Source organism: Dermacentor variabilis, chromosome 3 (genome assembly GCF_050947875.1).
Source record: "Dermacentor variabilis isolate Ectoservices chromosome 3, ASM5094787v1, whole genome shotgun sequence".
Taxonomy (NCBI): Eukaryota; Metazoa; Arthropoda; class Arachnida; order Ixodida; family Ixodidae; genus Dermacentor; species Dermacentor variabilis.
In genome coordinates, this window is record NC_134570.1 from 28,873,929 (window position 1) to 28,890,004 (window position 16,076).

The window sequence follows — 16,076 nt, forward strand, 5'->3', positions numbered from 1 at the left end:
TTTCGAGGACAAATTGGTTATTTCATTGATGGCTCGCACATCTCGCTTTTCCTCATTAGGTACAGGGGTGTTCATACGTTTCATGCGCGAACACGTTGACTTCGTGCCCATGTGGCGTGTCATGTATCGGATTATGAGAACCCCAAGGTTTTTGTGAAGAGGGTGAGGGACACTGCTTGTCGCCACCCACAGCTTCCGAGTGCCAAAATTACTCGAGGAGTCCCGCCACTTCTTTGAGAGAGGACGTTTTCGAACACGCTGTGGCCTGAACTCTTGACCCCCCTGTACCTATTTCGCGACAGAGCAATCAAAGCAGAAGTAATGGAATTTATAAAGGGCCTGGAAGCGTCGCGGGAGGGGCTACAAAATGCCCCTGTACGCAGGATTATCCAGAAGCTGAATGCGTGCCGGCAGGCGCTAAATTGCACTAAACATTTGCAACGGGGACGGGCTACGCTATACACTGTGCATGAAATTCTCCCCCTTCCACTTCCTTTTTCTTTTTATACCCCTTAACCCTTCCCCCCGTGCAGGGTAGCCAGCCCTAACTACCTCTGGTTAACCTCCCTGCCTTTCTCTGTATTATGTCTCTCTCTCTCCGCGGCGCAGGCCGTTCAGCTCGGCTCCTTTGTCAAGATTAACGCTCGAGAGTAGTAATTTTTTCGAACAGATGAAGCAAGAGGTATGGTAAGGATTTTTCCCCCCGACAGATTACTGCGTGTTGTTCTATTGTTGTTCGATGATATCTGATATAATGGAAAGCGGGAGTGGCGGTGACGATGCGGAGCTCGATGGACGCTCGATGAAAGCGCTTCGTCATATTGAAGTCTGCTTCCATGGGAATAGTGCTATTCAGGCGGGTTAACCAAACTCTTGCGCGAAAGCGCGAATCAGTTGCAAGTTAGCACTCGTCACCATGTATTTGTGTTTCTGTCTCGTTGTCAAACGTTTCGCGCTTTCACACAAGATGCTTCGACACCAAATAGCCCAATAAGTTGCGTGACCGAACTTGCCTCGACGTTCGCTCAGTCCGAACTGCTAGCGTTCGCGTGAACCTGGCGATCCGTTTCCAGCCCGACAAGCCGACTCGACCCGCCTTTGTCGGGTGCACGTAAGCGTAACCGGCAGAGCTTCCAGCCAGCTTTCCTGCATACCGGCGGGAGTGGTTCCCGAAACTCAGAGTCGCATAGTGGATGGGCGTTCCACCGAGAGCTCATGGAATGCTGTGCAAAGCTTGGAAGGCTAGTTTGCTGGGCGAGCTGGTATCCCATTCTTCAGGCAAGGATCGCGAAGAACAAAAAAAAAGCTAAGTAAGAAATACAGACGGATACAGCATGCAAAGCTTCAATGTGTGCGTGCGTGTGCGTATGTGCGTGCGTGTTTGTGTTGCAACGGTTGCTGATTATCAGCGTTTCGTTCTGCCAGGTTCTGCCACACGCGACGCGCGCTCTATACTGGCCGTGGCCCAACAAGTCCGTGTGACGCAATGTTGGACATGTCGAGCACCACATCGACATTTACAGCGAAACTGTCTGTAGCTAGGTTCTGCAAAAAAAATGCATGCGCCTCTATTGAGCCGTGAAGGTCGAGAATTTCACCCCATGCGTGGGCCGATCCCGAAGATCGTGCACTAAGGGGCCCACCCGCGATGGAGGTGAAGCAGGCTTTAAGCACTCCGCCAACTTGCACAAATAACTTTAATATCTTAGGTCCAAATACAACGCGCATCAGATATTAAGCTGATAAGAAAAGACACTACACTTTAACCCGCGTCCTACATGTCCACGTTCACACCACCCTCTCTTTGTCGGCGTTCTTCGTGATTCGTGATTTGGGAGAGGGAAAGTACGCTTAATTCTGCAGCCCATATGGGAGCACGGTGCAGCGTATTGGGGGTGGGGGCAGGGGATAAAAGATGAGGGGATATAGGGGGAAAGGGCGAGTAGGTTTCAGGCAGCATACGTCAGCATCCGTTCCCCCTGGTAGAGGTCCCGTAAGCGCGCTGCCCGCTAGGACCGTGAGGCGGAAAGAAGTGCGAAAGATCCATGTGGCTCCGATCCCGCAGACTTGGAACGTTTTACCCGAGCAACAGCCAGGTTTCAGAGGGAGCTTGTGGGGAACCAATCTTATGTGGCCTGTGTTGTGTGTGACCGCTTGTGGTTTTCGAGTGACCTCACAACAATACTGCACTGCGGGACGTCGACCAACGCACGATCGCCTTGGCTACGGCGAAGCAGTGCGTGCCCTCGAAGTGCGATGAGGCACGCGTCTGTTCCACGAGCCTGGATTCGTTAGTAAAATGTGCAACAATACATGGATATGTATGTCTCCTGCTGCCTCATCATCTACCGAGGCTCAACATCGTGGAGGAGCGACTAGTCACGCCTCGCCTTTTATTTATGTGCATACAGCGTCTTACGCACAGCGGGACCCACATACACAGCTTCGCTGGTCATCCACATTCACAGAGTGGATTGGCATTATATTTTTCGGAAGAGAGTCCCCTCTTTCATGCCAATATGGAGAAATAAAAAGCCACGGGGATCAAACGCAATGTTAGAATATAAATGATGCGAATATTGCTTGAGTTATTGAGGCAGCATCATACTCGGAATGTGAGAATGGGCTAGACCAAATAACAAAAAGAAAACCAACGAACATGTTGTAAATAACAAGCCATTCTATTAAAGGGGCCTTGACACCAAGTTTACGAGCTTGAATTATGCATTTCTTGTTAAAACCGTACGCATGCCACAGCAAGCTGGCGAAATTCGAGCGCATTAGGTGCGATAGAAAACTTCTGTTCGATTTTTTTTTTTCTGTCGCAGTTGAACTGCACAGCAGTCTGGCAACACTGAGTGGTGAAGAAGGGAACTGACACACCGGGCACACTCCTTGGTAACACAAGCCAACCTCGAAGGCCATTCTTTTTTAATGTGAAAACATTATATGGCCCATTGCACGAAAATCCGGCGTTATCGGAGGCGGCGTGATCGAATGATGGTACCAAAAACAGCCGATGGCGCGAAGAGTAAAAACACGTAAAAATGCTCGGATTGACGTCATTTTTGCCAGGCAGGTTTCTGTAAGCAAAGTCAATTAATAGAATTGAGTTGAAAATTCGGTACATTTCGGTCTGGGTAGGAATTTTGAATATTCGGAATAGAGTATCTATCTTCAACATTGCGCTGAACGCAAACCATGATATGCTTATAACCGAAAACATCAAGTCAGTCTAGTACGGAGATTAATGGAATACATCGGTATTTTAAGAGGCGCACAAGCATGTTTGACGAGAACTTTGACATCTTATTGGGTATTTCTACTGTGAATTAGTGTTCCTTTTTTGTATCACCGTGTGACTCAACTCAATAATAACCAGCAGATCTACTTATAACAAATATTTCAGTGATTTTCGTGATATAATTCACCATCTATGAGCACATCCGTAATAAGTTACTTATTTAAGATTACGACGACTGACCTGATGTGACAAGTATTCCCGCCCAGAGGTACAACACTTTTTTTGCAATGTTTCAAGAAAAAAAAAAGAAAAACAAATTTGGAGGCCTTAAAAGAGAATCGTGCCATAATTCGGGACTGGAAGCAAAATATACCGTAAATTTATGCACTTTAGCGCTGCGCAAAAGTCCCTTTGTCATTGCATACGCTCTAACACGAAATTGCGCCTGCATTACTGCCTGTATTCATGTAAATGGGGGCTCCGAGCTCTTCGAGTGACTATATTTCCCCCTATTTTTCGAGTCTGCGCGATCTCCAAAGACCCTGTGGTCGGGAACCAATCCTGACTGACTGAGAAAAGAAAAAGCCGGAAGATGCGCAGAACAGTTGCGAAGGAGCAGGGCAGGTGCGCATGATCACCTATGACTTCGAGCAGCACCTCGGCGTACACGAGAGGGGTCGGGAGCTGGAGGCGATAGCCCAGCGTCCTCATGACCCGAAGCTCGGACTGGACCACGCTGTGGCAGCCGTACGAGTCACCAGCCGCCCTCAGCAGGTCACGCACGTCCGCGCTGGTCAGACCCTGGAGAGACAGAGAAAAAAAGAGGAAACACGACGACAGTGCGGGAGAAAATTTGTTTCTCCGACACTGTAAAAAGTAATATTAAACAAGGAAGAAAAGAAATTGCCGGATTTACAGCCAAAACGTTATTCCTTCAAAACTATCTTCGTTAAGGTTTCGCGGTAAGAGGTTTATTACTAGACGACAAAGTTGAAAGCCACACTTCCACTTTCTTTCTTGTTTTTTTTTTCCTTCTTTAACGCCGCAACCGTGGCGCCGGTACGTCGTCTTATGTCATGGATTTGAACATACTTTCGCCGAGGTGATAGTAGGCCCCTGGAGGTAATGGTGGTGATGTTGCTACAGGCGGGGTTAGCCTGGCAAACCTGGCCGATAATCGCTCCGCCTTAGCGTATGTTTCTTCGCGAAATATAACACCATGTGCGATCAGTCCTGTCTTACGGAAATAGGAGGAGAATGCGCGACACTTCCTTGCACGCTATCCGAACTCCTTCCGAAAACTGTTCGACACGTTCGTGAGGACACTCTCTTCTTCGCACGCTGTCCAGAAGCCTCCTCCTCTCAGGACAGAAGCGCATCTGGACAGAAGGCCAGGTGAAGTGGTCTACATCACCCATTTCATCGCACTCAGCATGAGTTGGAGAAGCAGCACAGCTGGCATTGAAGATTTGCGCAGGAGTGTAAGCCGATCCTGTTCGGACACTACAGGAGCGTGACCTCCTCCGTGTGTTCAAGTCCTTTTCCAACACAGGGCTGCCGCTGTGGTTTCCAAAGCGATCCAAAGTGGCAACGAATTGTCTCTTTAAGAAGTTGGTGATTCGCGGGAGCTCTCACTATTGGCTGAATTGAAAACGCTTGGGCTTCTTTAACACATAAGCGTCAATTACGTAAGGGGCAGGAGTGCTCTGTCCACTCCTCCCCCCCCCCAAACTTATCCGCGGGGGAGAGGGGCTTAGGCAGCCCCAATTACCGGTCGCATTTTGTTGTGGACTTGTACTATACTGCGGTAACATTATCACACAGGTTGCGATTACAGGGTGTGCCAGTATAATATGTTTATAAAATGGCATCAGCAAGTCCTGGTTTCAGCGATTCTCTGGGAACATTGCAAGAATGCGTTTAAAAGACTTCGGAACCCTCTTACACAACGACTGATTTATTTTGTGTGCCTCCCTCAATTCAGTTAGTCAATTTTAGAGTGCTCGTTGTCCAGACGTGGGTCACCCACGCCTTTGTGATTCAGAATCGCATACCTCAACCGCAAAGTGCGCAGAGCGATACATTTTGATGATCGAGTTACATGTATAGCTTCCACAGCTTTCACGTTAAGTATGAATAACGACGACAAATAGACACACACCATGATCGTCTGTGGTGCTTCTAGTCTGTACTCAATCTACTTTAATGAAGGCGCGTATGACGACAAACATCATTTTGCACCCCTATTAACCCTTTGACTACCAAGTTTTCCCCCCGACTGCTACACAACCCCGGCCCGTTCTTTATTATTTTTTTTTTACTTTTTTTTCGGTTTTAGTGGTATTGTGTCGCCGTTTTATTATGCGAAGTATTTTTGACAACTTCGGGCTTTTTGAGCGTACCTATCTAGCCCTTTACGCCGTAATGCTGGCGGTGCCTACCAACTTGAGCCGCTGGGCATATGCTCGCGTTTGCGATGCCGTCGTGATCGCTGCGTGGTCGTCATTCGAGCTTTGTCGTCCGACCCTCGCCGATTCTCGCCTACTTCCTGCGCTCGAGCCAGGTGGCGCACGTAAGAAGATCCGGGCATCTCGGCTGTGGTAAAGCCCCTGCATCTACGCGCCACCGCCGCTTTCTTAAGTAGCGACAACCTTTGTTGTGCGCCGCCTTTTCCCCTCACACCAAATCCGGTTCCGGTATTTCCGGTTCCGCCATTTCCGGTTTAAAAATTTCCGGTTCCTGCGTTTCCGCTTCCTGGAGTTGCGCTGCGGGAATTTCCGCTTTGACTGCTGTTGGACGACGGTGAGACGCCCGCGCGTGCTTAGCAGAGCTGTGGCAGTCACCATAAGGAGAATGCAAAGGGGACAAGTTGTATTCCGCTGAAGTAGTACTTCGCGGTCGCTGCTGTCCAAACGCACGAAAAACGGCAGTGGTCTCCAAGCGCCCAGGCACTGCATTCCACTGTACATTGTCGCTCGTGCCACAACCCGTCGCAGGTTGACGCGAAGCAGCGAACACGAGCAGATCGCTGGTTACAGTAGGCGGTGGTTCTCGGATGGAATCGCATTCACAGTTTCAACCGCAGCTGGAATCGCATTCACAGTTTCAACCGAAGCCTCTCCAGCGGCGCGAAAGTAAACAACGCTAAAAAACAAAGTGTCACTTCCACTCGGAACAGGAAGCTGCAGCTACGTAAGTTCCGCTTGACGCCGGAAGCTAAGGGGGTGAGTGAGTGAGGTGCGTGAAGGAGGAGGGCAGGTTGGCGGTACTTAACCTGGTCGGCGGAAACGCGTATGGAGGGGCTTTAGGCTGTGGTACACCGGGCGGCGGTTGCCTCCGTACGAACAGAGATTGAAAAGGAAGTTTCCCCGTGAGCGTTGGTCGCGACGGACAACAACGCGCCGCCTCTTCGTTCCTTCCCACGCTTGCACAGGACTTTCGTGGCCCTTGTCGCCATTACACGGCCGTTTGATCAAGTGTCGAGACCTGCTGCACTTTCTGCTGCGCACGGATTCTGAGTGCGACAACGCAGCGCTGAGCTCCAGCATGTCAGCACCATCACAGCAAATTGGACAGACTAAAGCCCCTTGATCAGCTTACGCTTACTTTTACAGTGGTGCACGGAGGGGGATTTAGGCTTTTGACGCTCTCGAAGAAGCTCCTGGAGGACGAAGATTAGTCTAAAAATGCGCCAACTGGGACTCTGCCTTCCTCAGGTGTTTGCTTGAGCAGCCCGAAGATGGCGTACGAATCGGGTACTACTGGGCGCAGAGGAAGGGGAATGTGTTCGCAATGAACGAGCAGCTATAGGCAAACCCACGCTTTCTCACCCCGAGCATGTTCGAGCTCAACAATGAGCTCGAACTCGCCGAGAGAGTCGGAGCTGGTCGAGGCGCACCGCCGAAGGGTCGACGCCCTAGCGAGCCACCTGCAAAACGCTTCGCAAAACCTGGATTCACACAGTACGTGGGATCTCCATAATTTCTTTCCTACATCAGTATTCGTGAACATTTTATGAATTCCTTCGTCTGCTATAGTCCGGACGGAAAGACATGCCGCGCTGGTCATGTTCACGATTGCGCTTCCGATACTCAGTCCCAGCCTTCTTATTCCTCTCACTTTTTGGTTCAGCGGAAAATACATGCGACACAGAAACGAGTTCTCCGAAATTGGTTCCTTTTGCTTCATAATTAAAGTTATAATCACAAATCAGGTATGGTTTTAATTCGACAAGTTGTAACTCCCATCACCTGTCAAGCATGGTCAGTGTGACTTGACAATTGCAAAGCGTTTTCAGTAAAAGCGTCCTGTAAAAGATCTTGAAACGTCCTAAGTTGAATCTTCGGCACTTTGAAAATACAATGTAGTGCGCTTTTACCGATCAAAATTTATCCACAGACCGCATCCAAATGTGTGACGTCAAGGCGAGCAGTTGCGGGAATTTCAAAGCGCGGCGGTGCCACTCGTCTTTCATTTTTGCACCGTCACAGCTAAGATTGCTTTTATCTTTAGTCGCCCTTATAAATTAAAGGGGCCCTGCAACGATTTTCTGGGATCCCCATATTTGCCCCAGCCCACGAAGGAAGGAAAGCGTAGGCGAGGCCCTGGCCGGCACGGTGTTGGGGAAAGTACGGAGGAAGTCACGTGCCGTTTTTCGCAAAGGAGCACTGGGACTGGCGCCCCAAACGTCAACGTTGCTATAGCAGCCGCGCTCCCGAAGCTCTCGCTGCTGCTCTGGACCTCTGAAAAGCGGGATAAGTTTCTTCGGCCCATGTCTTTCTCGCAGCACATTCTCTTCGCGAGACAAGCCGACTTTGCAGCGTGATGCATAAGCTTGAATATTGTGTTTAAGATCTACGAGTGCGAGTGTCAGCCAGCAGAGACGTCAGTAATCACGGCCCGGGTTTTCGTCGCGTTCTTCGAAGTGTCACGGAAAAGCACAGGAGCGCGTTTGCTTCCCTAAACTGTTACAGAAGTTTCGTGGGCTTCGTTCTGACGCGCGCCGACAGCACACACTTCCCGTGGCTCGTTGTAATGCAAGTTCAAAGCTCACGCCTATGCGCTCCGGCGAGCTGATTGGAGGCACAAAGGCAGATGGCACACCAACATGGCTACATTTCCGGTTTCAAAAACGTGATGTCGGGCCTCTTCTATTGCGTTTCTTTCATGCATGCCCCAGACCTAGGTTCAGCATGTCATAGAAAAGAGAGCCAAAACTAATGTTAGCCTCCAATATTATTTTCGCGGCTCTAAGTGCCACATGCACTTCACTTTCCCGTGACGTCATGTGGTGACACCAATGGCAGCAGGGCATTGGCGGAAACAGGATGCGCCACGGTTGCCAAGCCTGCTCAACTTGCTAGTGCTGCCAAGCCACGACGGCGGGTCCTTCGTGATTTGTGCCACATATTTAAACCATAGCTTTCTTAGCGAACACTTACGGTATTTGCTGTCCGTGGGGGCTGCTACACTACTGCTGGTGTCTTGCCGTGTAGCACACATAAAGGAAATAAGTGTTCGATGGTGGGATCGAACGTCGGCCGCTGTCAGAAAGGCGAGCCCCCGATGGTGCAGACACCATGACGGGATCGCACCATCGGAAGTGCGCCTTTCAGATAGCTAAGAGCGCCGTCCGAAACGCATGCCGCCATCCCTGTCAAAGAAGGCGCTCGCTCGAAGACCCAAGTCGGGTCACTATAGGCCACTGATCTGTGCTCAAGACCAAAGAGCAACAGCCAAGGCCTGCACCGTGGCTGACCGAAGGCGGAAAGGAAGCCCCGGAAGAAGCATGGCGACACAGTACGCAGCCAGACAGTGGAGCATGGGGTTTATTATTGTTTTCCCCACTTACCAGTCGGGTCACTCACGCGGCAATTATGCTGGGACAAGTCCCGTATGGTCCGAAACGACAGGTGAATAAAATTGTCTACGTTCAACAGTCATTCAATTAGGTCCGTCGAAGCAAGAGCAAGAAATAAAACTATCATGCATACAACCCAAGCTCTTGCGCGTGTCTAAAGGCATAAAACAGGGCTTACATCAGTCTTCTGAAGTGGAAGGCTCGTTCAAGTCGACATAGGGAATTCGGCGACGCATGCACACACAGTAGTACACCACGTAGAAGGCGGACGTGAAGGCGAGGAACAACAGGCCGAGTCCCATAGCCGCGACCGCCCCGTCCCTCCACTCGCGAGACTTGCTTCCCTCCGCCGACGCAGGCAACAAGCGAAGCAGGAGCACGGCGGTGACTCCCGTAACCCACAGGAGGCCCAGGATAGCCGCGGACACCGACAGAGTGCACGGGCGGCGGCAGCCGCCCGAGGTCGTGGAATACACGAGGGGCATGTTCTCGTCGACGAGCCACCTCCCGCGAACGGGTGGCCCTTGGCCAACGCTGCCCCTGGGGCCGCAGACCCTGCCGCTTTCCGACGAGGAGGACGTCGTCGAGTCCTCGGAAGCGTCCCGCCACGAACGATGCTCTCCCGGCGGCGTAGTACTTTCCACGAGAGTTTCGGCCGATCCTCCACTACTCGCTGGAGACTCCACGTACCCTTCGTTTCCGTAGCACTGCTGCGAAGCTCGTGAATTTGGGTCGGGCGCCATGGGTACTCGCGTTGATGCGGCAGACGTGGCCGGACGAGCCGCTTCGCGTGGCTGACCCGAAGTAGCGTTGGCCAGTGGCTCCGGAAGAGACGGCGAGTGCGCACGGCCGCGCCTTGCTAGGACGCGATGCGCTACCACTGAACTGAACGACGCCATCCCTCGGCGTGCCTTTTAAGGTGGACATTCAATGCGCTCGCGTCTTTTTATTCATTTAACGCGAGCGCCACCATGTGTGTTAGAAGAACTGCGAGGATAAGAAGACTGCGAACGTCAGCTGCGATTATCATTGCACGCAGGCGCAGTGGTAAGCGCTTATAACGATATCGCAGAGAGTAGTCTTGACGTCTTTTGAGGGAAACTCGAAAAGAGCGCCAGTGTGGCAAGTTTGTGACAAGTCTGATCCTAAGAGATTATGGTCTGATGCGAGACGTTAATTTGTGCCTACTGTAACGAGGCACAGCTTACAGTGAATTCGGGTTACGTCAGCTTTCGCCGCGTTAGTGTGGACGGTAGGTCGGCAGCACTCTTTGCAATGTAATGTATAAACCCCATGCGAGCGATCTTGCGCGCGACAGAGACATGCGACGCGATGGAGATGGCTGTCGCGTTCGCTCGTCGCCTACAAGTCATACCCCATGCGAGCAATGACTTCGAGCGACGTCTCCCCAGTGTTGCCGATATGAGGGCAGCAATATAGCCGCCGAAACTAGCGTGACGCGTGCTTTACTAACTTAAGTTGCTGTGTTTTACTGTAAGAAGCATAATAAAATATTTCTGGAAGTCTTGCAGTAGGTTCTTATCCCAGCACGTATAAAAATTCAATCGTTTGCTCGTTCCGTGCGACAATCGGAAGTTCTTGAGTTATGTACATCCAGTTCCGGCTTTGCGCTATTGGCTAGTCGCTCATAGCACTGCCGGGCGACGAGCGACGAATTCTAGATTTGCAGAACCGAGCGATCACGCGACAAGACCGAGCGATCTGTTCAAGGGACGGCCCCATCCTTCGCTGGAAGCCGTCGCTCGTCGCTCTCGCGCACAAGATCGCGCTCATGGGGTTTGAGCGTAAACGGCGGACGAGTTGGACAGATTGTCAGCTAATTAAACGATCGGCAGCAGTGAAATCATAATATATTGCCCACCACTGCCAGATTGTTACACGAAACGCTCAAAACGTCGCACTTTCTAACGCCTATAGGTGGCGCGGAGAGCGTTTCAATATGGCGAGGATAGTGGTGATGGAGGCGATACAAAAGCGTGCGCATCTTCAAAAGCAGGCTGCCTACGGGCCTCTGGTATCTCTAAGCGCGATCCTGGACCTTGCTAAGAAAATGCAGAGATGTGCTGTAGAAGGAGACGCTACGTTTAACGCTGGCCATATAATATGGTGCGGAATACGAGAGACAAGCACGGCTGTCCAGGTCGAGTCACTCTGCCTGCAGACAAGCGCCGTGAGAGGCCCGCCGCATACTATAAAAGTTCAAGTCTGCAATGTAACTGGCGCCGTAAAGGTCACCATTTCTCCTTATGATTACAATCTATACGCGATGTACGAGAAATGACACGAAGCAGTTAATCGGTCGCGCTCGGATGTAAACAAAGCGCAGTACCCCCAATGCCGCAGCATAAAATAAACGCTGTGTGCATTCACGACGAGATACAGGGCTCCATGAACCGGCTTAGTTGCGGAATGCTTGTTAAAAATGCCGGATAACACGGAAACATTTCAGTTTACAATTATAATTTTACAAGTTTACAATATATGAGCGAAACGATGCGCTGTGCCAGAGCGCCCCGTTTCCAGCACGATAAGCGTTTTCGCGTGCTGTAGTGAAGCTCGGATGCGCAGTCTTCATCAATGAAAGCTTCAGGTACGTAGTCCTGGCCTTTGTTTCCGGCAACATTGTTGTAGAAGAGATGATTTAAAACCAAAAGAAAAACAAATACAAAATCAGAAACGTGTGCGCGCAACCTCCCATTGGTACATACCATTCCACTACGGCAAAAAAGAAAGAAAACAAAGCAGCGAATGGCTTGAGCATTGACCGCCTGCTTTATTCTCACACATAACGACTCTAGTTACGTTATCTAATTTTCAATGCTTGCAACGCAGCGTCAGGCAACGTCGCAGAGTATATGTCAAAACAGCGCAAGCGCTGGCAGAAAATTTAATAAACAGTGACACGCGCGCACTTAAATTTAACTTGGGAATCTGTGGAGGACTTTCTTCGGCCAACTATGGGCCTCACTCTTGCTTCTGCGGGATCTTTTGCGAAGGCACGGAGTTTCTCTTCAGCCGCTTTCGTAAGGGCTTCAACACCTCTTTAACGCAAAGTTTCACAGTCAGCTCGCCACAAAAATCAAACGAATCTTTGAGAGCAGCGCAACAGTTAATTACACTCCCCAAAGTGACCCCAAAAGAAGGTAGTCTTTGTTGAAATGCTCGCTACATACGACCTGTTCTTCGCTCACTTGCTTCCCGATGCGGAGCTCGACCGCCCACAACTTCTACCGTTTTTTTCTCTTTTGGAAAGTGGTGCAAGCTTACTTTTTCCGATATCGCACGATTTGTGCATTGTGGCACACTGTACATGCGGTTGCTCTTCGCTCGTCGACTGCCATTTTCCATATCGTAGAGTACCAAAACGCCACAATAGTTGCGGAAACCGCGAAAGCGGGAATTCCATCACCCGTTAAAACAGACGTTTGGCCGAGTTGGTAAGACATAGTTGAAACAAAACAGCGCTGTTCTCACGGGGACAAGCGGGGAGAAACGACAGCGCTCGTCCGTGTCGTTTTTCCCCGCTTGTCCCCGTGAAAACAGCGCTGTTTTGTTTCAAATTCCATCACCCCCTGCCGGCTTCCGGAAATATCCGCGCGGCGGTGCTAGCGCATCTGGAAGGCGCGAAGCGCAAACTGTCGTTCGACGGGGCACTGTCACTGAGCCACACAGTCTGCGTTGCCGCACGTCTTTGGCGCTTTTTTTGTACGTGTCCAGCTCGCGTGCTGCCAGCACTCTGCTGACATTACTGATTCGCAACTAATGCAAATGCAGCACATGCTGATAATCTTGCACTGGTTCCGAAAAAGGATGTATTCCCGTACAATGAAACTAAACTAGCAAGTTAGTGTGCACTCTACGTCAGCGCTCTTGCGCATGTATGTCCACTTTCTAATGATCTGTGAAACATTAACAGTTACAACGATCAGTTAAAAAGCTGCGCCACTGTGAGTGACAGTATATTATCGATGTTGCTTCACATGCGGTTCTTTTATCGCAGTAAAAGTAAAGAAAAAGAAAAGAGAGACAGAGAGAGAGAGCACCACTTACGCACGAAGCTGTATTTGCATGGTTACGGGCACGACGATGGTGCCAAAATTTTCCATCCATTTTAGGGTCCGAAATCATTACGGAGCTCTTTTGAATGGTCACTCCGTGTACAATTTCGCACAATAAAAACAGCTAAAAGTACGACTTTAGGACGGAGCACGTGTTACAAGGCTCGTCGTCCTCTTGAAAATCGCGCGCGTTCTGTACGAGATGTCGGTCTTGGTCAATCGCCGTTATACACCGAGCCAAGTGGAAAGACATATCAACAACTGCGTTTGCCATGACTACGAAAGTAGTGTATCAAGCTTCTCAGTGCATCACCGTAGCATGACAGAGCGTTCACATGTGGCATGTCCCTGTTGTTGGTACTTCGGTTGTGTGGCGGACGTAATCTCGAGTTGGTGCCGTGCCGGGGCAGTCATCAGGACAAGTTGAGGAAACGAAGAAAAACAAACTTAAACACGTATTCCCATCATTCAGGGATCTCAGTCAACAGAGTACTGCGCTCCTCGGTGCGCAGGTTGGGGTCCATCCCCTTTTTTCCCTTCCTCCTCGCGGTGGACAGGATCGCACCCATCCGGGAACCCCAATTCACGACCACGCGCTTGCATTTGAAGTGAGAGGCCGCCTCTCTCCCTCTCAAAGGTCAGTGTCCAGTTGACGGCTCATGGAACCGGCGACACCTCTGGCAACCCTTTTAGGAATTTCGCGGTTGGTTGAAGCAACGTTCTCCGAAACCTGATCGGCGTCTGGCGCCGAAGAGGGGAGACCGCCGGAGCACGGTGCTTTTTGTTTCCTTCCCCGGGTCGTTCTCGCGAGGGGGGACGTCGGTGCGGCGCTGTCACGACGGCGTTCCAAAGCTGCAAGTCTGGCGGTGAGGCATCCCTGGTCCGATAAAAATGGGAAAATCGGACATCCACCCATCCGTAGCAATTGCTACAAAGGAAACCCGTACGGGTTCCTCGAAAGAAAAGCCTCACAGTTGAAGAGAAATTCGTCCTGGTCCTGGCAAGAGTTTGACGTAATAGTTTTGCGGAAAGCCGCAGGTTGGAGAGAAGTTATTAATGAAGGGAAAATCAGACATCCACCCCTGATTGGATGTCTGATTTCCCTTTATTGATTACTTCTCTCCACCTTGTGGGTTTCCGCAGAACTGTTACGTCAAATCCTTGGTCAGGCACAGCACCGTTCGTCCAAAACTTGTTTCCGGCGAGCGCGATTCGCCAGCGAGCTGCCAGACCATGCTGCTCTCTCCTTCGACGCGCCACGCTTACAAGCACCGCGTCCCAATCTATGTCGCAGCGCATTACCGCCGCTTGCGTGGATGCCACGCGCCGCTGTCGCATTCACGTGCACGCGGACGTGAAACGTGCTGCTTCGCCAAAATGAGTTCCGTGTATTGGAAAATTAAATTACGGGTTTTTACGCACCAATACCGACATTTCATTATGAGGCACGTCGTAGTAGGGAACGCTGGGTTAATTCTGAACGCCTGGGGTTCTCCAACGCGCACCTAAATGTAAATACACGAGGGTTTTCTTTCATCTTTTTTTTTTCATTTTGCCCCCATCGAATTGCCACCGCTTCGATCAAACCCGCCACCTCGAGCGCAACGCCCCCCTACATCAGCCAACTGTCGAAGGTGCCGCTGTGTTCATATCTTTGAAAGCGGTCGAATAATAGGAAAGTACTGTCAACGGCGCGCCCGCGAGACATTTGATAGCCTTCAAGCTTCCAGACCCTCCGTGTGGCAGATTACAAAATAAATAGATTATATTTTCATGCCGGTGATTATATCTTGTGTCGTTAGGCTAGTGCGCCTTCCGTATGTCTTTATTATTGTTTTTATTAATCATGTGAAGTTAAGTAAACAACACGAAGAGAGAAATAGAAGAAGTGACAGATAAAGAAAGGACAAATCAGCAAGCCACATGAAAACACATCCCGCGCCCCTTCCAGAAATAAAGCATTTGGTTGTTAAGACCACCGATCTTGGCACTGATGTGCCTAAATCAATTTAGAATTATGGAATATGTTTTTCTAAACTCTATTTTCGTTGTTTGACGGCAATAACTTCATAACTACAAGATAAAATCAGCCAGAATTCAACATTATTTAAAAATTCTTGCGCTGAAACCTCAGTGCCACATTGTCACTCTGACGTCACATATTTCGAAGCATATTTACGTGTCAGGTCCGTTCTGGCGCAGAAAAAATCTCTATAATTTCGGTCTTTGGCACCTTCAGAACACAGTGTAGATCATCCTCAGCGATAAAAAAATTTACTAGCCTCGAGCAGACACCATCAAAAACGAGTGACGTCAGGGCGAACTGGTGTTTCGTGCTCGCGTCTTTTCTGGCTTATTAGGCCTCTTCTCACAGCAAGAGTGACCTTATCGCTACTGTAGTTAAATAATTCACTAACACAGCCCAACCTAATATGATATGATCTTTATTGTCGCTCTAAGAAGACGTTTTATCGTACGAGCTCCAAAATCTTACTACTACAGGGGAGCGAAAGAAAATCGTTTTGCTCGGCGGCCGTAGCACCAGCTTTGAGGGAACTTGTCGCATTCAAAAGCATGTAGCATTTGTATAGCAAAAGCTTACATGCCCCCAAAGAAGTGCCTCCGCTTTAAATCTGCTCTCTGTCATGTTGCGAACGGATGTATCGCCCACCAATATGTCATTTAGATAAACGAGCTCTAACCCGCCTTACAGTTTCGAGTTATACGCGTGCGCGGTGCCAGAGACTAAATGACTCGAGGCAGGCATTTTATTTTTATTTTTTACTCCCAATATTTTATTCGGTCTCTATTCTGTTAGCGCATGTACCGAAGGTCATTCATCATACATTAACAACCAAAAATAATAAATGAAGGTTTTAGACAAGTAGCACAC

General features: G+C 49.9%; 1 protein-coding gene and 1 pseudogene across 1 annotated transcript in view; both read right to left on the reverse strand.

The window, feature by feature from the left end:
* LOC142575335 (cyclin N-terminal domain-containing protein 1-like) overlaps positions 1-16,076 on the reverse strand; it is a 251,895-nt gene that overhangs the window by 18,050 nt on the left and 217,769 nt on the right. Inside the window, exon 4 of the mRNA XM_075684603.1 lies at positions 3,883-4,045. Coding sequence (XP_075540718.1) covers positions 3,883-4,045 — 163 coding nt within the window. The remainder of the gene's footprint in view (positions 1-3,882; positions 4,046-16,076) is intronic.
* Positions 1,601-1,782, reverse strand: LOC142576794 (U2 spliceosomal RNA; annotated as a pseudogene).